This window comes from Macaca fascicularis, chromosome 19 (assembly GCF_037993035.2).
Source record: "Macaca fascicularis isolate 582-1 chromosome 19, T2T-MFA8v1.1".
NCBI classification, from domain to species: domain Eukaryota; kingdom Metazoa; phylum Chordata; class Mammalia; order Primates; family Cercopithecidae; genus Macaca; species Macaca fascicularis.
This window is the reverse complement of record NC_088393.1, coordinates 55,010,116-55,036,496: the sequence shown is the minus strand read 5'-3', so window position 1 is coordinate 55,036,496 and position 26,381 is coordinate 55,010,116. Positions and strand designations below refer to the sequence as shown.

General features: G+C 52.8%; 1 protein-coding gene across 22 annotated transcripts in view; it reads right to left on the bottom strand.

Annotated features, from left to right (window-relative positions):
- Positions 1–26,381, bottom strand: part of NPAS1 (neuronal PAS domain protein 1) — a 35,731-nt gene extending 9,350 nt beyond the window's left edge. For 11 of the 22 annotated variants that reach the window (XR_012427753.1, XR_012427754.1, XM_045379360.2 and 8 more), the window contains exons 1-5: positions 14,710–14,873; positions 13,517–13,680; positions 12,828–13,063; positions 3,495–3,568; positions 3,114–3,203 (exon numbers count right to left, since the gene is read on the bottom strand). Coding sequence is in view for 16 of the 22 variants with exons in the window: in XM_045379360.2 (XP_045235295.1) it covers positions 3,114–3,203; positions 3,495–3,568; positions 12,828–13,063; positions 13,517–13,638 (522 nt within the window). In the remaining 6 variants the exon portion in view is untranslated. Of the gene's footprint in view, positions 1–475; positions 518–3,113; positions 3,204–3,494; positions 3,569–12,827; positions 13,064–13,516; positions 13,737–14,709; positions 14,874–19,115; positions 19,510–26,233 lie in introns of those variants that run through there. The other 11 variants (XM_065535663.1, XM_074023983.1, XM_074023985.1 and 8 more) reach the window with 3 other exon arrangements.

Below are 26,381 nucleotides of genomic sequence, written 5' to 3'. Positions count from 1 at the left end.
TTTTTTAAGAAAAAAAAAAATTACCTTTCAAACGGAAGATACCAACTTAGACTCTTCTCGCTTCATATCTGGTGATTAGTAAGGATTTTTCCCCACCCACTCTATTAAGGGGCTGTGTGTGGGAGTGGGGCATGGGTGGGAGGTGTCAGAGCCTCCGTTTACCCAACTCCTGCTTACTCACTGCCACCCCCACACAGCAAACAACTGTGCCCTGGCATGAATCACTGGGTATCCCAGCAGATATGAGATTCAAGATACAAACAGGGGAGTGGGTTTTAAGCTCTTAAAGAGTTAGAGCTTTTCAATCAAACACTTTTACATTCAATTCTACCTCATAAATCTCTCTCCCAGCAGTCCCCTTCTCTCCCTGCCTCCCTTGATCCAGGCCCCCATCTTCTCCCCACTGTGTTTCTGCCCTTGTGTCCTCACTGGTCTTCTGACCTACAGTTCAAAGATGCCTCTGCAAGTTACTTACCTGACCACCATGGCTGCCATGACTCCTATTGCCCCTCAGCTTGGGGATCACATGCTTCCCTCAGTCTCTTATCCCTCTGGGCTCCTCCCCCTCATTAAATCCTCCCCCACACCTGCTCCAACAGCTTCAAGCCTTTACTTCTACTTCTGCTTTTTTTTTTTTTTTTTTTTTTTTTTTGATGGAGTTTCGCTCTTGTTGCCCAGGCTGGAGTGCTTGTTGCCTCGGCTTCCCAAAGTGCTGGGATTATGGGCGTGAGCCACCGTGCCCGGCCTTTTTGTTTTGTTTTGTTTTTGAGACAGAGTTTTGCTCTCGTTGCCCAGGCTGGAATGCAATGGGGCAATCTTGGCTCACTGCAACCTCTGCCTCCTGGGTTCAAATGATTCTCCTGCTTCAGCCTCCAGAGTAGCTGGGACTATAGGCATCTGCCAGTGCACCCGGCTAATTTTGTATATTTAGTAGAGACCGGGTTTCACCATGTTGCCCAGGCTGGTCTCAAACTCCTGACCTCAGGTGATCTGCCCACCTTTGCCTCCCAAAGTGCTGGGATTACAGGTGTGACCCACCACACCTGGCCAAGCCTTTCCTCCACTCTTCCTCCCTCCCGTCCTCTTGTCCAAATTCCCCTCCTTTTGGTGTTTTCCTCCTCCGGAAATCTCACTGAAAGGCCGCTCACAAGTTGCCAATGCACTGAATTTCCCAAATTTCCTATTTGCAAAAAATATTTGTAAAAATGATCAAAGTTGATAGCAATTTGTATTGGAGGGACCAGCAAAGCTTAAGGTGCCGTGAGATGCCAGTGCTCCAAGGATGGGGCTTTTTTTTTTTTTTTTTTTTTTTTTTTTTTGAGACGGAGTCTCGCTCTGTTGCCCAGGCTGGAGTGCAGTGGCCGGATCTCAGCTCACTGCAAGCTCCGCCTCCTGGGTCCACGCCATTCTCCTGCCTCAGCCTCCCGAGTAGCTGGGACTACAGGTGCCCGCCACCGCGCCCGGCTAGTTTTTTATATTTCTTAGTAGAGATGGGGTTTCACCGTGTTAGCCAGGATGGTCTCGATCTCCTGACCTCGTGATCCGCCCGTCTCGGCCTCCCAAAGTGCTGGGATTACAGGCTTGAGCCACCGCGCCCGGCCGGATGGGGCTTTCAGTAGGTCTTCCTGCCCTTCCCCCCCCCCCGCTTTTTTTTTTTTTTTTTTTTTTTTGAGATGGAGTTTCGTTCTTGTTGTCCAGGCTGGAGTGCAATGGCACGATCTTGGCTCACTGCAACCTTTACTTCCCGGGTTCAAGTGATTATCCTGCCTCAGCCTCCCAAGTAGCTGGGGTTACAGGTGTCCACCACCACACCTGGCTAATTTTGTATTTATTTTTTTTTTAGTAGAGAGATGGGGTTTCTCCATGTTGGGTCAGGCTGGTCTTGAACTCCCAACCTCAGGTGATTCACCCGCCTCGGCCTCCCAAAGTGCTGGGATTATGGGCGTGAGCCACTATGCCCGGCCATCTGCCCTTCTTTTACTTACTCATTAGCCTCCAACTGCAGGAGCTGGGGTGAAAACAAGAGCTTGAGATAAAGACAGAAATGCAAGCCGATCAACCAGAACACCACAAAAACCTTCCAAAGCTGGTAAACCTCAATACCTCAATCCCTTCCAATACTAATTACTCTAAATCTTTTTCTTTTCTTTTTCTTTTTCTTTTTTAAAGGCAGAGCCTCACTTTATTGTCCAGGTTGGAGTATAGTGGCTCCATCACGGCTCACTGCAGCCTTGACCCCGTGGGCTCAAGCAATCCTCCCATCTTAACCTCCTGAGTAGCTAGGACAACAGTGTGCCACCATGCCTGCCTAATTTCTAAGTTTTTTTGTAGAGATGGAGGGGGTGGTAGTGGTGGGATGTCTCACTGTGTTGCCCAGGCTGGTTTTGAATTCCTGGCCTCAAGTGATCCTCCTGCCTCAGCCTCCCAAAGTGTTGGGATTACAGGCATGAGCCGGTGTGCTGGGCCTGTAAACCTTTAAAATTGTTAAGAGGAAACAAGTGTTGGCAAATATGGTGCATCTGGCCCGCCAGTAATTGGCAAACTGATCTTTCGGCGAACCTGCTTTCCTCAGATCTACCTGTTACTTTAACAGCCCTCCTGAGCCGGGCACAGTGGCTCATGCTGTAATCCTAGCACTTTGGGAGGCCGAGGCGGGTGGATCACGAGATCAGGAGATCTAGACTATCCTGGCTAACATGGTAAAACCCCGTCTCTACTAAAATTACAAAAAGTTAGCCGGGTGTGGTGGCATGTGCCTATAGTCCCAGCTACTCGGGAGGCTGAGGCAGGAGAATTGTTTGAACCTGGGAGGTGGAGGTTGTACTGAGCCGAGATCACGCCACTGCACTCCAGCTTGGGCAACAAGAGCAAAACTCCATCTCAAAAAAATAAAAAAAATTAAAAAATAAAAACAAAAATTGGCCCTTCTCTGCCTTCGAGGATGAACCGTGTTGGGTGCCATGTGGGTTGCCAAGGAACACACTTTGGGGACCACAGAGATCCAGTCCATTTTTCTTGCTGCAGTGGTGAGGCCAGGAGAGAGGAAGGGCATGCATGGGCCTGGCAAGGGAGATGGTGGCTGAGCCAATCCAGGCCCACTGGGGGTCCCTTACCTGTGAGAGACCCAGATAGATGGAGACTGTCTCTGAGATGTAGAGGAATTTTCCTTCCTGGTTCAAGGCGAACACAAAGCCATCCAGGGACTAGAGCCGGGAGAGACAGGCAGGGGGAAGGGTGGACCTGTTGTCCCTCTGTCCAGCCACCAAGTGGTAAGAGGTTCTGAAACCTGGGTCTCCGCCTGAGGTGGACTGTTCTGGTGGGGAGGGGGCTTCAGTGGTCCTCGGAAGGCGCAGGGAATGGGGGGGATCTTGAGCATTCGGCTTCCCAGTCCAGGTTCCCCCAACCATGGATGGATGCTGAAGAGGCTGCTGTTCTCCAGAGTCGGCCGCTAGGTGGCGGCAAGGAGCAGCAGGGAGGGAAGGGGCCCCACTCACCTGCAAGATGTGACCTCCCAGGTGCTGCTCGAAGACTTCGGAGACCAGCGCTGCGGGGCCGCGGCGGCCTGGGCCTGGGGGCAGATGGAAGGATGAAGCCTGTTAGTCTGGCTGACCCTGCCCAGGGCAGGTCCCCCGGGAGCCAGTCTACAAACCTTCCTCTCTTCCCCTAAGGCCTGTAGACATCTTGGGGTATCGGGACACCCATGGGGGAGAGACCTGGGGCGTGGGACACAGGTGGGTGCGACAGTGAGTGACAGACTGACTCAAAGAGACAGACGGGCCAGGGGGTGCACAGAGGGACTCATTCATTCGTCCACCCATTCATTCACAAAAACTCCCTGAATATCTACTCTCCCTATGGTCCTGCACTAGGCATTGCTGGGCGTGCAATGGCGACCAGGACAGCCCAGCAACCCCCGCACTCCTACTGGGCTCTCAGACCAGAGACAGTTGAACAGCAAGGAAGAAACTAACATCTCTGCTTAGGGATCCCATAAAAATCAATAAATAAGAAACCAACAGACTGGGTGAGGTGGCTCACACCTGTAATTCCAGCACTTTGGGAGGCCGAGGCGGGTGGATCACAAGGTCAGGGGTTCGAGACCAGCCTGGCCAATATGGTGAAACCCCGTTTCTACTAAAAATTAAAAAAATTATCCGGGTGTGGAGGTGGGCGCCTGTAGTCTCAGCTACTTGGGAGGTTGAGGCAGGAGAATTGCTTGAACCTGGGAGGCAGAGGTTGCATTGAGCCGAGATCACGCCACTGCACTCCAGCCTGGACGACAGTGCTAGACTCTGTCTCAAAAAAAAGAAAGAAAGAAAAGAAACCAACAGCCTGGGCGAGGTGGCTCATGCCTGTAATGCAAGCACTTTGGGAGGCCGAGGCAGACAGATCACTTGAGGTCAGGAGTTTGAGACCAGCCTGGCCAACATGGTGAAACCTGTCCCTACTAAAAACACAAAAAAATTAGCTGGATGTCGTGGCGTGGGCCTGTAATTCCAGCTACCCAGGAGCCTAGGTGGGAGGATCGCTTGAACCTGGGAGGCGGAGGTTGCAGTGAGTCGAGATCATGCCACTGCACTGCAACCTGGGCAACAAAGTGAAACTCCATCTCTTAAAAAAAAAAAAAAAAAAAAAAAAAAAAAAAAAAAAAAAAAGACAAAAAGAAAGAAACTAACAAATACAGAATTACCTCTTGTGGCCAGTGTTATGGAGAATGAAATAGGTGGTACAAAATGGACAGTAATGGGGTAAGGGCTGTTGAAGGAGGGAACATTTGAGCTCAGACCTGAAGGATGAGAAGGAGGCAGAGAGGAGACTGAGAGACAGAGACAGAGGGATATAAAGGAATAGAAGGAGATAGAGACTTTACAACTCAACAACAAAAAGACAATTCAAAAATGGGCTAAGGGGCCCGGTGCGGTGGCTCATGCCTGTAATCCCGACGCTCTGGGAGGCCGAAGTGGGTGGATCCCCTGAGGTCAGGAGTTCGAGACCAGCCTGGCCAATATGATGAAACCCCAAAATTTCTCTACGAAACCGCAATGATGAAACCCCAAAAATTTGCTACAAAAATTAGCCGGGCATGATGGCGGGTGCCTGTAATCCCACCTACTCGGGAGGCCGAGGCAGGATAAATCACTTGAACCCAGGAGGCGGAGGTTGCAATGAGCTGAGTTACGGCCATTGCACTGCAGCCTGGGTGACAGAGTGAGACTCCGTCTTGGAAAAAAAAAAAAAGGCAAAGGGCCAGGCATAGTGGCTCATACCTGTGATCTCAGCATTTTGGGAGGCTGAAGTGGGAGGATTGCTTGAGCCCAAGAGATCGAGACCAGCCTGGGCAACACAGTGAGACCTCATCTCTACAAAAAATATATTTTTAAAAATGGGCAAAGGACTTAAATAGATATTTCTCCAAAGATGATATACAAATGGCCAATAAGCACATGAAAAGATACTCAACATTAGTCATTATGAAAATGAAAATCAAAACCACAATGAGACACCACTCCACACCCGCTAGGATGGCTAGCATCAACAAGATAGTGGCCAGGCGCAGTGGCTCACGCCTGTAATCCCAGCACTTTGGGAGGCCGAGGTGGGCAGATCACAAGGTCAAGAGTTTGAGACCAGCCTGGCCAACATGGTGAAACCTTAACTCTACTAAAAATACAAAAATTATCTGGGCGTGGTGGCATGCACCTGTAATCCCAGCTAGTCAGGAGGCTGAGGCAGAAGAATCCCTGGAACCCAGGAGGTGAGTTGAGATTATGCCACTGCACACCAGCCTGGGCGACAGAGCGAGACTCCATCTCAAAAAACAAACCAAACCAAACCAAAACAAAAAAACACAGAAAGTAAGTATTGGTAAGGATGTGGTGAAACTGGAACCTTTGTACATTGCTGGTGGGAATGTAAAATTGTACAGCCCCCATGGAAAACAATTTGGTGGCTTCTCAATAAGTTAACATAGAATTCTCTCTCCTTTTTTTTTTTTTTTTGAGACGGAGTCTCACTCTGTCGCCCAGGCTGGAGTGCAGTGGCGCAATCTCGGCTCACTGCAAGCTCTGCCTCCCGGGTTCACACCATTCTCCTGCCTCAGCCTCCCGAGTAGCTGGGATTACAGGTGCCCACCACCACACCTGGCTAATTTTTTGTATTTTCAGTAGAGACGGGGTTTCACCGTGTTAGCCAGGATGGTCTTGACCTCCTGACCTCGTGATCCGCCCGCCTCGGCCTCCCAAAGTGCTGGGATTACAGGCGTGAGCCACCGCGTCCAGCCAAGTGCCTGCTTCTCATGGGGCTAAGGGACCAGGTCTCCTGTCAGGCCCCAGCACTTCCCCTCCCCGGTTGTGTGCCCTGGGACCAGCCTCTCTGTCTCCCTGTGCCTCAGTGTCCTCCTCTGTCAAGCAGGTTTGCCAGGAGCGGTGACTTCCCAGGCTGGTCACACATTCAGTCCACTTAACAGACAGAAAGGGCCTGGCTGGGGCCTGGCAGAAGCAGATGCTGCGGCACAGAGCCGGGACTGGTATTAATAGTGTGATTACTATTGTTATTATCCGACCATCAAAACACCAGGCGGCAAAACCCCGCCCCTCCCCCATGGGCGCGCAGCCCCCGCATCCCCAGCCCCCTAGTGTCTGGGCTGAGCTTCCTCCTCCTGGGAGTACCCCACACCCTCCTGGCTGTTCCTCCCTGCCTCCACCTCCGCCTGGAGCTCCAGGAACAATTACTGGGGGGCTGGGGGGGTGACGGGGACCCCCTCCCTCAAGATACAGCTCGGAACCAGCCGGGTGACAGGCAGGAACAATGCTGCCTGCTAATTGTCGCAATTTTCCCCTGTCATTTTTGCTAATTCCTTCATTTTCCCTCTCCCAGGATCAGCCTGGGTCAGACTGAACCGCTGCAATTAACAACATTAACGGGCACGGCGGGACTGGGGGCTGTGCTGGGGGGGGCTTGGGGACCTGCTCTTTCCCATACACGGGTCCAGTGCCCTGTGAAGGGGACCCCCAGAGACTCCTTCTGATCACTGACTGATGTGTCTTTTTATCCCCAGCCTCCACCTCCCGATCCCACCAACTCCCCGGTGCCTCCCACTGTTTCCTCCTTTCCCTCTCCCCTCAAAATGTCCCCACTCCCCTGTCCCCCACATTCAGCAGGAGACTTTTCAGCACTTCCACATCCGCCCTCCCATGTCCAGAACCCAAACATCGCTCATCCATTTAACAAACACTTGCTGTGGTTCTTATCAGAGCCTGCTCAGTGTCCTCATCTCCTGCACAGAAAGGGAGCATGAGGAGCAGAGAGATGGGAGACCAGGGGCAGACAGAGGGGGGCCCAGGGACAGAGAGAGGGGGACACAGGGGCAGAGAGATGGGAGACCAGGGGCAGACAGAGGGGGACCCAGGGACAGAGAGGGGGGGACCTGGTGGGAGAGAGAGGGAGGACCTGGTGGCAGAGTTGGTGGGGGAGACGCAGGGGCAGAGAGAGGGGGACCCAGGGGCAGAGAGAGTGGGAAACTGGGTGGAGAGGGGGGACCAGGGGCAAAGGGCAGAAGCCAAGACCTCTTCCAGGTTCCCAGGTCTCCCCTGTCACCTGCCCTTCTCAGCTGCCCGGAGGGGATGTGTTGACCCTGGGGCCTGGAGAGAAGAGGCTGGGGCTTCATCACCCAGGGAAGTCGGGGAGAGGGGTCCTTCACATGCCCCATCGTCAAAGCGCTGCAGGTCTGAGGGCTGCATGGGGGTGAGCACCATGGGGTGGGGCAGTGCCGGGTCACCTCTGCCTTTACTTTCCTCAGCCTCATCTGTAAAACTGGTCTACAGTGATAGAGCTGAATAGGCTAGTGCATACAGTAGGTGCCTAATACTGGGAGTCATGCCACCATTCACCATTCTCTTTTTTTTTTTTTTTGAGACGGAGTCTAGCTCTGACACCCAGGCTGCAGCGCAGTGGCGCGATCTCAGCTCACCGAAATCTCTGCCTCCAGTTTCCAGCGATTCTCCTGCCTCAGCCTCCCAAGTAGCTGGGATTACAGGTGCACACCACCACAGATGGCTAATTTTTGTATTTTTAGTTGAGACGGGGTTTCACCATATTGGTCAGGCTTGTCTCGAACTCCTGACCTCAGATGATCCATCCACCTCGGCCTCACAAAGTGCTGGGATTACAGGTGTGAGCTGAGTGCTTTTACAGGTGCTTTTCTTTTCAGTATGACTACAAATAACATCAGGGCACCTTGCCTTTTCTGGTGGTTTCTTGGAGGCCGCCCTCTGTGTCTCTCACACCCACATGCATTTTAAGCAAGTCTCAGGGGTTGGACCTGACCATGTCACCTGTGTCCCACCACCCATGGCGCCAGCCCAGTCTAGCTGCCCACCACACCCTCATCCTCACTGGGCTCCTACTTCCACCCTCACCACCTCCGTGACTCCCCTCTCACTGCGGGTAACATCCGAACCCCTACCACTGTGCATGAGGCTCTGCACCCAGCAAGCTGATCCCTGCCTGCTTCAGGGCCTTTGCCCCTTCTGTTCCCTCTGCTGAGCCACTCTCTTCCAGCTTTTCTCACAGCTGCTCCCACACCTCTTTGGAGCCTCAGCTCAAAGATTACTTCCTTGGCTGGGCCCAGTGGCTTACACCTGTAATCCCAGCACTCTGGGAGGCTGAGGTGGGTGCATCACCTGAGGTCAGGAGTTCAAGACCAGCCTGGCCAACATGGTGAAACCCTGTCTCTACTAAAAATACAAAAATTAGCTGGGCATGGTGGCGTGTGCTTGTGACCCAGCTACTTGGGAGACTGAGGCAGGCGAATCACTTGAACCTGGGAAGTGGAGGTTTTGCAGTGAGCCGAGATCGCACCACTGCACTCCGGCCTGGGTGACAGAGCAAGACTCTGTCTCAAAAAAAAAAAAAAAAGTTACTTCCTCAGCGAGGCTGTGCCTGACCTGTGAGCTAAGAAGTCACCCACTGGCTGGGCACAGTGGCTCATACCTGTAATCCCAACACTTTGGGAGGCCAAGGTTGGCAAATCATTTGATCCCAGGAATGTGAGACCAGCTTGGGCAACATGGTAAGACCTCGTCTCTATAAAAAATGCAAAAAGTAGCTAGGCGTGGTGGCATGTGCCTGTAGTCCTGGCTACTTGGAAGGCTGAAGTGGGAGGCTCTCTTGAGCCCAGCAGGCAGAGGCTGCAGTGAACCAAGATTGTACCACTGCATTCCAGCCTGGGCGACAGAGCAAGACCCTGTCTCAAAAAAATTTAAAAAGGGCCAGGCGCGGTGGCTCATGCCTGTAATCCCAGCACTTCGGGAGGCTGAGGCGGATGGATCACCTGAGGTCGGGAGTTCGAGACCAGGCTGACCAACATGGAGAAACCCCGTCTCTACTAAAAATACAAAACTAGCCGGGCGTGGTGGCACATGCCTGTAATCGCAGCTACTAGGGAGGCTGAAGCAGGAGAATCACTTGAACCCAGGAGGTGGAGGTTGCGGTGAGCCGAGGTCATACCATTGTACTCCAGTCTGGGCAACAAGAGTGAAACTCCGTCTATAAATAAATAAATAAATAAATAAATAAATAAAGATGTCACCCCTCCTTCCCTCAACTGCCACAGTCACTCAACAATTTAGTAAGCCCTCATTGTGTCCCAGATGCTATTCCAGGCTCGGCAACCAAGGGGCTGTTAGTGAATGACACAAAATAACAAGATAAATACAGAGTGTCAGATGACAATAAGTGCTATGGGAAGAAAGAAGGCCGTAAAAGCCGGGCGCGGTGGCTCATGCCTGCAATCCCAGCACTTTGGGAGGATAAGGAGGTTAGGAGTTCGAGACCAGCCTGGCCAACATGGTGAAACCCCCTCTCTACTAAAAATACAAAAAATTAGCTGGGCGTGGTGGCGGGCACCTGTAATCCTAGCTATTCAGGAGGTTGAGTCAGGAGAATTGCTTGAACCCTGGAGGCAGAGGTTGTACCACTGCACTCCAGCCTGGGCAACAAGAACAAAACTGCGTTAAAAAAAAAAAAAAAAAAAAGGAATGGGGGATGCTGACGTGAGATTTAGGCTGTCTCCTCTCCAGACTCAGACGCTCAGGGCTAGACTCAAACATCTGTTGTCCCATTTCGCAGATGGTGGACTGAGGCTTAGCGAGGCAGAGACCTAGAATCCATTCCTGTAGACCTACAGACCACATATGATGGTTGAGAGGTTGGGGCCAGGTCATCTGGGTTTGAATCCCAGCTGTGTGACCTTGGGCAAACACATCTGTAACTTGGGAACCATGATAGTGCCTCCCTCTGAAAAAGAGTTATTTTGTATACAGGGCTTATCACAGGGTCTGATGCATACATTCTATATGATCACTATTGTTGTTATTATTTTAGGTACTGGGTCTTGCTCTGTTGCCCAGGCTGGAGTGCAGTGGCCCGATCACGACTCACTGCAGCCTCAACCTCCTCAGCTCAAGCAATCCTCCCACCTCAGCCTCTTCAGTATCAGGGACCACAGGCGGGCGCCACCAAACCTGACTTATTTATTTATTTATTTATTTATTTTTATTTTATATATTTTTTGAGACAGAATCTTGCTCTGTCACCAGTCTGGAGTGCAGTGGCGCGATCTCGGCTCACTGCAATCTTCGCCTCCTGGGTTCAAGCAATTCCCCTGCCTCAGCCTACTGAGTAGCGGGGACTACAGGCACATGCCACCGTGCCCAGCTAATTCTTTGTATTTTAGTAGAGACGGGGTTTTACCATGTTGGCCAGGATGGTCTCGAACTCCTGACCTCGTGATCTGCCCGCCTTGGCCTCCCAAAGTGCTGGGATTACAGGGGTGAGCCACTGCGCTCACTCGGCCAGTATTTTTATTTTTGGAGGGACAGGGTTTTGTTATATTGCCCAGGGTTTTGCTATGTTGCCCTGGCTGGTCTCGAACTCCTGGCCTAAAGCGATCCTCCCACCTTGGCGCCCCAAAGTGCTGGGATTACGGATGTGAGCCATGGTGCCCAGCTTATTACTGAGGAGGGCATGGGAGTCCCCTCCCCTTCAGAGAGTGTGACCGACTGCTCTGCTCTGTGGCTTCAGCTAAAACGCTGTCCTCAGCTCCTCCTCTGAACTATGGAAGCAGGTGCTTGGCCTCTTGTTAGGGACTCTGTAGAGCTAGAAATGCCCCTGATCCCCGATTTCCCAATTTTGGGACTATAGGAGTCCACGCAGTACCAAGCACCCCCACACTGTCCTGACCCTACTTCCACTTGGCACCGTGGCCCAAATGGGGTCGATTAAGTCCATGCTGTGCCACGTCAGTGCTGTGACCTCAGCCAGCCCCTGATGCCTCTGAGCCCCGGAATGCCCATCCAGGTAATGGGGGGCTGGACGCCGCCGGGGCTCTCTTAGCCCCCGCCTTCCCCCCCTCCAGCTCGGGGACAATAGACAAGATGTTTATCCCCCGCCGGCGCACATGTTGTTCGCGGTAATGACAGTAATCAGCGGCGCTAATGCCGCATTCTCTCCGCGCCAGTCAATTCGCCTAATTACCGCCTGGGAAGCCGGATTATTTAAATTTAAATGGTGATTTATTGCGAGCTTAATCAATGCTATTTTCTCTCCCCCCTCTTCCCCTGGGACGGGGCAGGAGGGGAATTGGAGCCCCTCCAACCCCACCCTAAGGACACCCTCTTCTCCTGGAGGGGTGGGGACAGGGGTAGCCTGGGGTGCCCTGAGACTTCAGATAAACACCACTCACACCTTATCCTCATAACCGCAAAGCTGTAACAAACACATAAAATAGAAGTAATAATAACAACATAACAACACTTCTATGTCTCAATAATAAAGTCTGAGTAATAATAATAAACTTAGATATTTATCTGTATCTTACAGAGTTTATATTTTTACATATTCTAGATTATACTACTTTGCCTATTTCTTTATTGTGCCTTGGCCACTAGGATGCCAGCCGCTCCGGGGCAGGGACTTCTGTCTAGTTTGTTTCTCCTGCTGGATCCCAGCGCTCAGAAAAGTGCCAGACAGGCAGGAAATGCTCCAAAAGCGGCAGCCCCCACCGCCCCCTCCTCCACGCCCCGAACCCCTCCAGCAGCCCTGCAGGTCACTGCTGCTAACAGCATTGGCAGCATAGCGGTGGCTTGCTCTGAGCTAGGCACTTCCAGGGACTTTGCAAATATGACCTGGTTGATTCTCTGCTCAGCCCCCTGGGGGAGGTTGGACCGTTTGTCCCACTTCACATTAAGGCACAGAGAAGTGAGGCGACCTGCCCGGGGTGGCAAATCTGGGGGGTGGCTGCGCGGCGACAGCAACATGGGGCATCTTCCCGAAGTTCCCCATCTCATCCGCCACATCATACTATCTCCCTCTTGCTCCTCCAACTGGGGGCCCAGACTGTACAGTCCTTGCGTCCCCTCTGGGGCCCCTCAGGTCTGGCTCCAGGGTCTCTCGCCCATTAGCGAGTGGGCGTCCCAAGTCAGGGTGGGTCTCCTCTGTCCCGCTCATGCAGCTGGGAGTCTCTTTGGTTGTAATAATGATTCCTCTCTCCTAATAAAATACAGGAATAGCATTTACCAGTGACCCCTAGCACTGCCAGGACCTTGTTTAGGGCAGAATTCACGAAATCTTCCCAACCTCTGGCGCCCATTTGACAGTTTAATAAACTGAGGCTTGAAGAGCAGAAGCCACCTGATAGGGGCACGCAAAAGTCCTGGCTGACTCCAGAGACAAGCATCTGGGAGAGGGCAGATCCGCAGCTCAGACCCGGGCTGCAGTGACTTGGCCACCGGGGCCCTGGGACCCTTGCACCGCGCATGCGCACTCACCGAGGCCAGCTGGCGGCCCCGCGGCTCTCAGCCCCCAGGGGGGCGCCCCCAGCGCGGCGAACCGGCGCAGGCGGAGGTAGGTGACGCTGAGGCGCACGATGGAAGCCTTGTCCAGCTGGCTCGAGATGGCGCCGGGCAGCGGGAGAAGCTTGGCCAGCTCGAAGAACTCCAGGTTCTCTTTCCCGCGCCGCGAGCGCGCCGCGTTCCGGGACTTCTCCTTGCGCTGCGCCTGCAGGCTGGGCGGGCGGCGCGGAGGAGGTGTCTGCGGGGTCCCGGGGCTCAGGGGCGTGGGAACTGGGGGCGAGCCCCGCCTCCCGGGGCCTTGGGAACGGGACCGGACATTGGGAGTGGATTCTACACCTCTGCAGGTGGGAGCAGACCGGAGTGTGGATTCTACACTTCGGCCCAGGGACAGAACCTCGAGTGTCAATTCTTGGGGGAAGGAGGAGGAAGGGCGAGAGATTAAAGATGTTGGGCGTGAATTCTGAGGACCGGGACTAGAAGCTGAACGCAGGAGAGCGGGCTCAGGACGGTAGTTAACTCAAGGTAAGACCCAGCCCCAAGGGGCGGGGCAGGGAGCTGGGTGTGAACTGCCCCTTGGCATGGAGACAGAACATCGGGTGTGAATTGGTCCCGGGGACGCCTCCCCGGGGGCGGGGCCGCGGCCAGGAGGGCGGGGCTTTGCTCACCATGGTCCGGACGGCGCCTTGACCATCAGCCCGGGTAGAAAGTCCCACGGGACGCTGGCGCCGCGGCCTCCCACGCATTTGACCTCGCTTCCGCCGCCACTGCCGGGATAGGGGGCCGCCATCTCCGGGGGGCTTGCTCAGGCGGGCTCCGAGTCCCGAGTCTCCTGCAGCAGGAGGGGGTCAGAGGCAGCGCTCAGTGCCCTCGGGAGACCTAGGGAAACTGAGATCCGTGCGGGGCTCAGGGTCCCAGCAAGGAGCTGGGGACGGGGGCTGGATGGTGCCTCAGTTTCCCCTCCCTGGAGGCCTCGGTCCAGAGGCCGCAGCTCCCACCCTAGCCGGCCCGGGGCTGGCGCTCCGGGTGAGGACGTGCCCCGCCGCCGCCTCCCCCGCGCCGCCCGCCAGCGCGCCCGCCTCACGCCCGCGCCGGGCCGGCTCCCGCATACCAATGGGCGCACGCGGCGCGCATACGGATCGAACCGGCCCGCGCGCTGCGTGCCAAGCATGCCCAAGCCGGGCGGGGGGCGGGCGCCTCCCGGGCCAGGTACGCACCGCTCCAGCCCCCGGAGCCCTCTGCCCCAGGGACCCGCCCCCCAAGCCCATCACCGGAGTCTTGACTCCGCGAATCTGCAGTCTGTTTCCCTGGCTGGGCTAAGGAGGCAGGGGGCAGAGGGCAGGGACCCCCATCCTGTGTCCTGCCCAGGGATCACCCCCAGCCTCTCGGGGTGGCGCCAGGTGTCCGGACCGCCACAGCCCCACGACCACAACTTCCTCCCTGAAGACCCCGGCGCGCCAGCCCCAGCCCCAGACGCAGCCGCCACAGCTTCTGCCCCAGGACGCCCCCAGGATTGACCCGACACGCAGGGACCAGGTGTCCTGGTCTCCTGATGCCCTAGAACCAGGAACGTTTGCAGTTAGGTCTTCATTCCTCCAGGACCAGGCGCTCAGAACACCCCCTAAATGCTGGTACCAGGCCGCCCCCAAACCTCCCAGCCAGGTGTCCAGATGCCCCAGACCCCCGCGTCCAGGTCTCCCAGCCCCAGATTTCTCCAGGACCCAAACACCCGTGCGCCCCTTCCCCCAGCCTCGGGATACCCTCGTCCCGACCCCGTAGCCCCCAGGACACTGGAGTTCCAGCCCCCCATTCCTCCGGGACCCAGAAGTCCCCCTCCTGCCAGCCTGCAAGCTTCCCCTACCCGCAGGACCGCCAGTCCGGTTACTTGGCCGCAGAGCAAGCTCCGGGCGCGGCGTGGGGCCGGCCGGGCGGCGTGGAGGGGCCGCTCCATAGACCCCGGGGCGCGCGGGGCGCAGCGAGACGCGCGGGCTGTGGCGCCTGGCTCTCGGCGCCCACCTCGGCCTCGCAGACTTGGAGACGCGCGGCCAGCGCTGGCGGGCGGGGGCGGGGTCTGCCGGAGCCCCGCCCGCCGCGTCTCCGCCCCCGGACCCGCCCCGCTCGCTTTTCCCTGGTAGGGGGCCCAGCTACCCTGGGGTCCGAGTTCCCTCGCCCCACGGTAACGTCGGGGGTCAGAATGAGAACCTCGGATCGGAGCTTCCCCACCCCAAGAGGGGAACACCGGAGTCCGGGCACTGTCTCTACACCCCTTCAGGAGGCAGCTAGTGCCCCAGAAGCCCCTCGGGACAAGACGGGTACCCTGCACCCGAGCCCCCTGTACGAGTGGAGACTCAGACATCAGTGCTCCCTCCAGGGATGCAAATTCGAGACCCTCCCTTTCCGCGAGAGAACCCTGGGTGTCAGCACCCTCTCCCCACACAGGGCTGGGACCTCGAATCCAAACCCAACCCGCCCTACAAGGGGGACATACTCCTCCCTCGTCAGGGACCAGGATCCAGCCCTCTAAGGAGCTCCAGAGACCAGGATCCTGGCGTCTTATCTCCATCCCCCGCCGCAGGGACGGGAACCCTGACATCCAAGCTCCCCATTAGATCATAAATGGGAACTGAGGGGTTGTAGCACCTCGCACAGAAGACAGGGACCCAGGTGTCCAAGCCAGGCCTTCTTCAGTCTGCTGGGAGGTCCTACACTTCTCCTAGCTCGTTCCCTACATGCAGCCTCCACTTCCTGTTCTCAGGATGCTGCCTGGCATGGGGGTCTCCAGGCACCTAAAAGCCTCCACATTGACCTCAACATGGGGAATGAAAATGGAGCTGGGGGCCGGGCGCGGTGGTTTACACCTGTAATCCCAGCACCTTGGGAGGCCAAGGCGGGTGGATCACCTGAGGTCAGGAGTTCAAGACCAGCCTGGCCAACACGGTGAAACTCCGTCTCTGCTAAAAATACAAAAAATAGGTGGGTGTTGTGGTGGGCACCTGTAGTCCCAGCTACTCGGGAGGCTGAAGCAGGAAAATCACTTGAACCCGGGAGGCGGAGGTTGCAGTGAGCTGAGATCCCGCCACTGCACTCCAACCTGGGCGACAGAAAGAGTCCGTCTCAAAAAAAAAAAAAAAAAAAAAGAAGAAAAGAAAAAGAAAATGGAGCAGGGGATCTTAGAAGAGGCACACAGTCAGGGGCTTGCAGGGAGCACATGCTGGCCTTTGGTTGGGCAGATGGGGAAACTGAGGCACACACAAACACTCCTGTGCACTTGCTCGCAAGAACACACAAACTCATTCATGATCCTCATAGTTAACACTTAGGGGCCAGGCGCGGTGGATCAAGCCTGTAATCCCAGCACTTTGGGAGGCCGAGACGGGCGGATCACGAGGTCAGGAGATCGAGACCATCCTGGCTAACATGGTGAAACCCCGTCTCTAATAAAAAATACAAAAAACTAGCCGGGCGAGGTGGCGGGCGCCTGTAGTCCCAGTTACTCGGGAGGCTAAGGCAGGAGAATGGCGTGAACCCGGGAGGCGGAGCTTGCTGTGAGCCGAGATCTGGCCACTGCACTCCAGCCTGGGTGACAGAGCAAGACTCTGTCTCAAAAAAAAGAATTAAACAAAAACAAAAACAAAAACAAAAACACTTAGGGAGTGCTTATTTTCTGCTAATACTTTATTTATTTATTTATTTATTTATTTATTTTTTTGAGACAGTCTCACTGTGTCACCCAGGCTGGAGTGCAGTGGTGATCTCAGCTCACTGCAAGCTCCACCTCCTGGGTTCACGCCATTCTCCTGCCTCAGCCTCCCAAGTAGCTGGGACTACAGGCGCCCGCCACCATACCCGGCTAATTTTTTTGTGTTTTTTAGTAGAGATGGGGTTTCATCGTGATAGCCAGGATGGTCTTGATCTCCTGGCCTCCTAAGTGCTGGGATTACAGGTGTGAGCCACCGCGCCCAGCCTAATACTTTATTTTATAGCAAGATTCTGAGATGGGCTCTGTTACTAGACCCATTTTACAACTAGGGAAACTGAAGCATGGGGAAGTGATATAGCCTGGTGATAGTGGCCTCTCAGACAATAGTTCCCTATTTGTCCCCAGAGAGACTTGCTAGGGTTTCAGGGCAAGGATTCAAGCTCAGATCATGGGCTCCTATCTCCTGACAGCACTTCCTGGCTGTGCAGCCTGGGTGGGTGCTATGCCAGCCATGAGAGGTGCACTCGTGCCATTCATTAGTTAATTATTTTTGAGACACAGTCTTCTCACTCTGTCACCCAGGCTGCACAATCACTGCTCACTACAGCCTTGAACTCCCAGGCTCAAGAGATTCTCCCACCTAGCCTCCCAAGTGGTTGGGACTACAGGTACACACCACCACACCCAGCTATTTCTTAAAAATGTTTTGTTGGGCCGGGCGCGGTGGCTCAAGCCTGTAATCCCAGCACTTTGGGAGGCTGAGACGGGCGGATCACGAGGTCAGGAGATCAAGACCATCCTGGCTAACACGGTGAAACCCCGTCTCTACTAAAAATACAAAAAAAAAAACTAGCCGGGCGAGGTGGCGGGCGCCTGTAGTCCCAGCTACTCCGGAGGCTGAGGCAGGAGAATGGCGCAAACCCGGGAGGCGGAGCTTGCAGTGAGCTGAGATCCGGCCACTGCACTCCAGCCCGGGCTACAGAGCAAGACTCCGTCTCAAAAAAAAAAAATAAATAAATAAATAAAAAATAAAAATGTTTTGTTGGAAAGCCGGGCGCGGTGGCTCACGCCTGTAATCCCAGCACTTTGGGAGGCCGAGGCGGGAGGATCACGAGGTCAGGAGATCAAGACCATCCTGGCTAACATGGTGAAACCCTGTCTCTACTAAAAATACAAAAAATTAGCCCGGCATGGTGGTGGGCGCCTGTAGTCCCAGCTACTCAGGAGGCTGAGGCAGGAGAATGGCATGAACCCGGGAGGCAGAGCTTGCAGTGAGCCGAGATCGCTCCACTGCACTCCAGCCTGAGCGACAGAGCGAGACTCCGTCTCAAAAAAAAAGTTTTGTTGGCTGGGTGCAGTGGCTCATGCCTGTAATCCCAGCACTTTGGGAGGCCAAGGCAGGTGGATCACCTGAGGTCAGGAGTTCAAGACCAGCCTGGCCAACATGGTGAAACCCCATCTCTACTAAAAATACAAAAATTAGCTGGACAAGGTGGAGTGCATCTGTAGTCCCAGCTACTCAGGAGGCTGAGGCTGGAGAATTGCTTGAACCTGGGAGGCGGAGGTTGCAGTGAGCTGAGATCACTCCACTAAACTCCAGCCTGGGTGAGAGTGGGACTCCATGTCAAAAAAAAAAAAAAGACAAGTTTTGTAGAGAGAGGGTCTAGCTATGTTGTCTAGGCTGGTCTTGAACTCCTGGCTTCAAGCAATCCTCCTGCCTCAGCCTCCCAACATGCTGGGATTATAGGTGTGAGCTATGTCGCCAAGCCTGTATTTATTTATGATTGCACATACACATGGATCTTTTTCTTTTTTGAGATGGAGTCTCGCTCCGTCACCCAGGTTGGAGTTCAGTGGCAGGATCTCGGCTCACTGCAACCTCCACTGCCCAGGTTCAAGTGGTTCTCCTGCCTCAGCTTCCTGAGTAGGTGGGATTATAGGCGCATGCCACCACACCTGGCTAATTTTTGTATTTTTAGTAGAGATGGGGTTTCACCATGTTGGTCAGGCTGGTCTCGAACTCCTGACCTCGTTGTGATCTGCCCACCTCAGCTTCCCAAAGTGCCGGGATTATAGGCGTGAGCCACCGTGCCTGGCCTACGCATGGATTTTGTTGAGGTTAAGAGTCTGGCCGGGCGTGGTGGCTCAAGCCTGTAATCCCAGCACTTTGGGAGGCCGAGACGGGCGGATCACGAGGTCAGGAGATCGAGACCATACAGGCTAACCGGGTGAAACTCCGTCTTTACTAAAAAAAATACAAAAAAAAAAAAAAAAACCTAGCCAGGCGAGGTGGCGGGTGCCTGTAGTCCCAGCTACTCGGGAGGCTGAGGCAGGAGAATGGCGTGAACCCAGGAGGCGGAGCTTGCAGTGAGCTGATATCCGGCCAGTGCACTCCAGCCTGGGCGACAGAGCAAGACTCCGTCTCAAAAAAAAAAAGAGTCTAAATGGTGGGGTTGAAACCTCAGCTCTGCCACTTACTGCTGTGTGACTCTGGGCAAGTAACTCCACCTCTCTGGGCCTTTGTTTTCTCCCTTGTAGAATGAGGATATTTTAATTCTAGTACTCACCTCATAGCATCATAGTGAAGATAAAATAAGTTTACCCAGAAGGTCTCGATGTGACCTGAGAACTGGTCCCTGAGAGCCTCTTGGGTGTGCTGGGACAAATTTTCATAACAAGACATTTTCTGTCTTTTTCACTTCATTCTGTTGTCTGGTGGAGATTTCCAGATGCTGCTTGATGTGTGATATTACAACCAAATGCAGAAGGAGCCGTGAGGTCCAACCATCTTCTTCTATTATTCTTTTTTCTTTTTTTTGTAGAGAAGAGGTCTTGCTATGTTGCCCAGGCTTGTCTTGAACTCTTGGCCTCAAGCAGTCTTCCCACCTCGGCCTCGCCTTGTGCTGGGATCATAGGCGTAAGCACGGTGCCCGGCCCAAGGTCCAGCCATCTTCCATTAAGCTAGACATTAAAGAGATTTGCAAAAATGTAAAAGAATGCCATTCCCTTCACTAACTGTTTTTTTAATTGTAAAATACATTTTTCATAAAATATTTATGTTGGCCTGTAATGGGTGTATAATTATTATTTTAATTTTAAATTAATTTTATTTAATTTTATTTTTTGAAACAGAGTCCCACTCTGTTGTCCAGGCTGGAGTGCAGTGGCGCGATCTCAGCTCACTGCAACCTCTGCTTCCTGGATTCAAGCAATTTTCCTGCCTCAGCCTCTCGAGCAGTTGAGATTACAGGTATGCACCACCATGCCCGGCTAATTTTTGTATTTTTAGTAGAGACGGGGTTTCACCATGTTGGCCAGGCTGGCCTCAAACTCCTGAACTCAAGTGATCCACCCATCTTGGCCTCCCAAAGTGCTGGGATTACAGGCATGAGCCACTGCACCCAGCCTAATTTTTACATTTTAATTTAATTTTTTTTTTTGAGATAGGGTCTTGATCTGCTGGCCAGGTTGATATCAGACTCCTGGGCTCAAATGATTCTATGACTTCAACCTCCTGAATAGCTGGGATTACAGGCAAGAGAGCCTTCTCCTCTTAAGAGGAAACTCGGCTGGGCGCCGTGGCTCAGGCTGTAATCCTAGCACTTCGGGAGGCCTAAGCGGGCAGATCATGAAGTCAAGAGATTGAGACCATCCTGGCCAACATGGTGAAACCCCGTCTCTGCTAAAAATACAAAAATTAGTTGGGTGTGTGTTGGTGGGTGCCTGTAGTCCCAGCTACTCAGGAGGCTGAGGCAGGAGAATCGCTTGAACCCAGGAGGCGGAGGTTGCAGTGAGACAATATCGCACCACTGCACTCCAGCCTGGGTGATAGAGTGAGACTCCATCTCAAAAAAAAAAAAAAAAAAAAAGAATAATGAAAGAAAGAAATGAGTAACGTGAGATTGAGAAGAGTGATTGAATCTGGAGCAAGAGAAAGGGGACACAGTGGGTGCGGCCAGGGAGCTACAGCCTAGGTCTTAATGCTGATGGGGGGTTCCTGGACGGCCATTTCATTATTTTCTCAGTCAGATGTGTTTTGTGCGCTCTCTTGTTTGTACCATGTAGTCCATGATTTAAACAAATAGGGAATGCAGTCTGGGCAACATGGTGAGACCCCGTCTCTACAAAAAAATTAAAGAATTAGCCAGGCATGGTGGTACTGCTTGTAATTGCAGCTACTCGGCAGGCTGAGCTGGGAGGATTGCTTGAGCCCGGGAGGTCAAAGCTGCCGTGAGCTGAGATCACAGCACTGCACGCCAGCACGGGTGACAAAGTGAGACCCTGTCTCAAAAAAATAAAAATTAGGCCAGGCGCGGTGGCTCACGCCGGTAATCCCAACACTTTGGGAGGTCGAAGCAGGCAGATCACGAGGTCAGGAGATTGAGACCACCCTGACTAACATGGTGAAACCCTGTCTCTACTAAAAATACTTAGCTGGGTGTGGTGATGGGCACCTGTAATCCCAGCTACTCGGGAGGCTGAGCCAAGAGAATCGCTTGAACCCAGGAGGAAGAGGTTTCAGTGAGCCATGATTGTGCCATTGCACTCCAGCCTGGGTGACAGAGCGAGACTCTGTCTCCAAAAAATAAAATAAAAATAAAACTTAGGCAGGGCACGGTGGCTCATGCCTGTAATTCCAGCATTTTGGGAGGCTGAGGCAGGCGGATCACTTGAGGTCAGGAGTTCGAGACCAGCCTGGCCAACATAGAGAGACCCTATTTCTACTAAAAATACAAAAATTAGCCGGGCGTGGTGGTGGGTACTTGTAATCCCAGCTACTCAGGAAGCTGAGGCAGGAGAATTGCTTGAACCCAGGAGGCGATGCAGTGAACTGAGATTCCGCCACTGCACTCCAGCTTGGGCCACAGAGTAAGACTGTCTCAAAAAAATGAGGGCTATGCAGAGGCGAAGGCAAGATCAGGGTTCGGGGTGACATCTCTACAAACCAAGGGACGCCAAACTGCGCAGCACACCCGCAGAAGCCAGAGGAGAGGCCTGAGACTGATTTTATTTATTTATTTATTTATTTATTTATTTATTTATTTTGAGATGGAGTCTCGCTCTGTCACCCGGACTGGAGTGCAATGGCACGATCTCGGCACACTGCAACCCCTGCCTCCCGGATTCAAGCGATTCTCCTGCCTCAGCCTCCTGAGTAGCTGGGATGACAGGTGTGCACCACCACGCCCGGCTAATTTTTGTATTTTTAGTAGAGACGAGTTTCACCATGTCAGGCTGGTCTCAAACTCCTGACCTTATGATCCTTCTGCCTCGGCCTCCCAAAGTGCTGGGATTACAGACTGACTGATTCTTTTTCACAGCCTCAGAAACAACCAACCCTCACTGGGCATGGTGGCTCAAGCCTGTAACCCCAGCAGTTTGGGAGGCCAAGGTGGGTGGATCACTTGAAGTCAAGAATTCAAGACCAGCCTTGCCAATATTGGGAAACACTGTCTCTACTAAAAATACAAAAATTAGCCAGGCGTGGTGGCACACACCTGCAATCTCAGCTACTCGGGAGGCTGAGGCAGGAGAATTGCTTGAATCTGGGAGGCAGAGGTTGTAGTGAGCCAAGATTGCGCCACTGCACTCCAGCCTGGACAGCAGAGTGAGACTCCATCTCAAACGAAAAAAAAAAAAAAAGTGACCAGCCCTGCCGACACCCTTATTGATCTCAGACTTCCAGCCTCTGGCAACTGCGAGAGAAAACATTTCTGTTTTTCCTTTTTTTTTTTTTTGTTGAGACAGAGTCTCGCTTTTGTCGCCCAGACTGGAGTGCAGTGGCCGGATCTCAGCTCACTGCAAGCTCCGCCTCCCGAGTTCACGCCATTCTCCTGCCTCAGCCTCCCGAGTAGCTGGGACTACAGACGCCCGCCACCTCGCCCGGCTAGGTTTTTAAAAATATTTTTTAGTAGAGACGGGGTTTCACCATGTTAGCCAGGATGGTCTCGATCTCCTGACCTAGTGATCCGCCCGTCTCAGCCTCCCAAAGTGCTGGGATTACAGGCTTGAGCCACCGCGCCCGGCCGACATTTCTGTTTTTTCAAGCCACCCAGTTTGCGGTCCTTGGTTTTGGCAGTCCCAGCAAACTAATACCGGGGGATGGAGAGTGACTGCTAATGGTTGCAGGCTTGCTTTTTGGGTGATGAAAATGTTCTAAAATTGACTGTGGTGATGGTTGCACAAGTCTGTGAATATGCTAAAAACCCCTGAACATGCTAAAAACCACTGACTCTGCTAAATACAACTTTAAACGCTTAAAATGTATGGTGTGGGAACGATTTCAATCAAATGCTTATTAATAGATAAGTAATAGGAAAACAAGCCCCAAGGCATTCCTCGTGGAGTTGCTGTCAGCATTCAATGAATTCATTCAACAAATATTTATCTGCCGGCTATGGTGGCTCACACCCGTAATTCCAGCACTTTGGGAGGCTGAGGTGGGCCAATCACCTGAGGTCGGGAGTTCGAGACCAGTCTGATCAACATGGAGAAACCCCATCTCTAATAAAAATAAAAAATTACCCGGGTGTGGTGGCGCCTGCCTGTAATCCCAAGTACTTGGGAGGCTGAGGCAGAAGAATCGCTTGAACCCCAGAGGCAGAGGTTGCAGTGAACCAAGATCATGCCATTGCACTCCAGCCTGGGCAACAGAGCCAGACTCTGTCTAAAAAATAAATAAATAAATAAAATAAAAAAAGAAGGTCGGGTGTGGTGGCTCATGCCTGTAATCCCAGGACTTTGGGAAGCCGAGGTGGGTGGATCACCTGAGGTCAGGAGTTCAAGACCAGCCTGGCCAATATGGCAAACCCATCTCTACTAAAAATACAAAAATTAGCTGGGTAAGGTGCCACACGTTTGTAATCCCAACTACTCGAGAGGCTGAGGCAGGAGAATTGCTTGAACTCGGGAAGTAGAGGCTGCAGTGAGTTGAGATCACACCAGTGCACTCCAGCCTGGGTGACAAAGTGAGACTCTGTCTCAAAAAAACAAAACAAAACAAAACAAAACCAAAAACAAAAAAACCCAAAACCAAAACAAACAAACAAAAATATAACCAACCATTATTTATTGAGTATCTACTATGTGCCGGGCTAGCAGACATCACAGACCTCCTGGGGCTGATGTGCATGCGTGTATCATGCTTAGTACTGTGTCAGGCATTTCACAAGTCATAAGTACATTTTAGCATTTATCACTGAGAGGGGTGGGGCTGGGTCATCCTTCTCTCCTGAGGTGGCAGAATGGGAATTCTGTAAATCTTGGCACTCCCCACCCAGTCTCTGTCTCCAAAGGCACTACTCATTCATTCAACAAACATATAATGGAAAGAAAAGGCAAGGTTAGGCACTGTGGCTAATGCCTGTAATTTCAGTGCTTTGGGAAGCTGAGGCAGGAGAATTGCCTGATCCCAGGAATTCAAGACCAATCTGCACAATATAGCAAGACCCCATCTCTCTCTCTTTTTTTTTTTTGAGATGGAGTCTTGCTCTGTTGCCCAGGCTGAAGTGCAGTGGTATGATCTTGGTTCTCTGTAACCTCTGCCTCCCAGGTTCAAGTAATTCTCCTGCTTCAGCCCCCCCGAGTAGCTGGGCTTACAGGCATGCACCATCACACCTGGCTAATTTTTGTATTTTTTGTAGAGACAGGGTTTCACCATATCGGCCAGGCTGATCTTGAACTCCTGACCTCAAGTGATCCACCTGCCTGGCCTCCCAAAGTGCTGGGATTTCAGGTGTGAGCCAACATGTCTGGCTGCAAGACCCCATCTCTACAGTTTTTATTGTCGTTATTGTTGTTCTGAGATGGAGCCTCGTTCTTGTCGCCCAGGCTGGAGTACAGTGGCACGATCTCGGCTCACTGCAACCTCCACCTCCTGGGTTCAAGCGATTCTCCTGCCTCAGCGTCCCAAGTAGCTGGGATTACAGGCATGTGCCACCATGCCCGGCTAATTTTTGTATTTTTAGTAGAGACGGGGTTTCACCATGTTGGTCAGGCTGGTCTCGAGCTCCTGACCTCGTGATCCGCTTGCCTCAGCCTCCCAAAGTGCTGGGATTACAGGCGTGAGCCACTGCACCTGGCCTCCAAATTTTTTTTTTTTTTTTTTTTTTAAGAAATTAGCCAGATGTGGTGGTGTGCACCTGCAGCCCCAGCTACTTAGGAAGCTGAGGTGGGAGGATCGCTTGAGCCCAGGAGTCTGAGGTTGCAGTGAGTTGTGATTGCAACATTGCACTCCAACCTGGGTGACAGAGCAAGAGCCTGTCTCTAAAAAACGAAAGAAAGAAAGCGAGAGAAAGAAAGGAAGAGACGGAGGGAGAGAGAGGTAGGAAGGGAAGGAGGGGAATAGAGAGAGAGAGAGAAAGACAGAAAGAAAGAGAAAAAAAGAAGAAAAGTGCTGGGTGAGGTGGCGCCCACCTGTAGTCTGAACACTTTGGAGGCCAAGGAGGGAGGATTACTTGAGCCCAGGAGATCGAGAACAGCCTGGGCATCATGGTGAAACCCTGTCTCCACAAAAAAAATACAAAAATTAGCCTGGTGTGGTGGTGCGCACCTGTAGTCCCAGCTACTCAGGAGGCTGAGGCAGGGGGATCTCTTGATCCCAGGAGATTGAGGCTGCAGTGAGCTGTGAATGTGCCACTGAACTCCAGCCCTGGGCAACGCAGCAACACCCTGTCTCAAAAACAAAAAACGAGCCAGGCGCGGTGGCTCACACCTGTAATTCCAGCACTTTGGGACGCTGAGGCAGGTGGATCACTTGAGGTCAGAAGTTCAAGACCAGCCTGGTCAACACGGTGAAACCCCATTTCTACTAAAAAAATTACAAAAATTAGCCAGGCATGGTGGCAGATGCCTGTAATCCTAGTTACTCAGGAGGCTGAGGCAGGAGAACCACTTGAACCTGGGAGATAGAGGTTGCAGTGAGCAGAGATCGCACCACTGCACTCCAGTCTGGGTGGCAGAGCAAGACTCTGTCTCAAAAAAAAAAAAAAAAAAAGAAAATTGATGGTGAAAACATTAAAACAAGACCTGCTACCTCGTAAGGGTCCAGTGAGTTTTAGCCTTTATTAATTTAATATTATTGGAATCCTTTTTTTTTTTTTTTTAAGCAGGGTCTCACTCTTTCACCCAGGCTGGAGTGCAGTGATGTGATCACGGCTCACTGCAGCCTCTACCTCCTGGACTCGGGTGATCCTCCCATGTCAGCCTCCTAAGTAGCTGGGACCACAGGTGTGTGCTACTACACCTGACTAACTTTTTGTATATTTTGTAGAGATGGGGTCTTGCTCTGTCTCCCAGACTGGAGTGCATAGCACAGTCGTTGCTCACTGCAGCCTTGAACTCCTGGCCTCAAGCAATCCTCCCACCTCAGCCTCCCAAAGCACTAGGATTACAGGTGTGAGCCTCCGTGCCCGGCCAATATTATTTGTTTTGCTAACATTTATGTTAACTGCATGCTCTTCAGGCCCACCTGGGAGGCAGGTTAGCCGTGAGCTTGCATGTCCTGAATCCCTACTTTCTTCCCTCCTCTCAGCTCCTGCAAATCGGACCCAGTCTGGTCTCCCCAGTGCCCTCAGGATACACTTTGAGCTTCTCACCTGGCCCTGCAAGGCCCTGAGTGGCCTGTGACTGAATGGTGGAATAAATGGGTGGACGGATGCAATGACAGAAACAGCAGCTCATTCACCTGCTTTTTGGCCAGCTCCTGGGACACTTCGCTTCCAGCCTTTTTTCTCAAAACCCGTCTTCTCCTCAGGAGTGCCTGCTGCTTCTCCTTCTAATCTGGCCTTCTTCCTAAAAAGTCGCCATCCGGGCTTTAATTCTCTTCCCGGGAT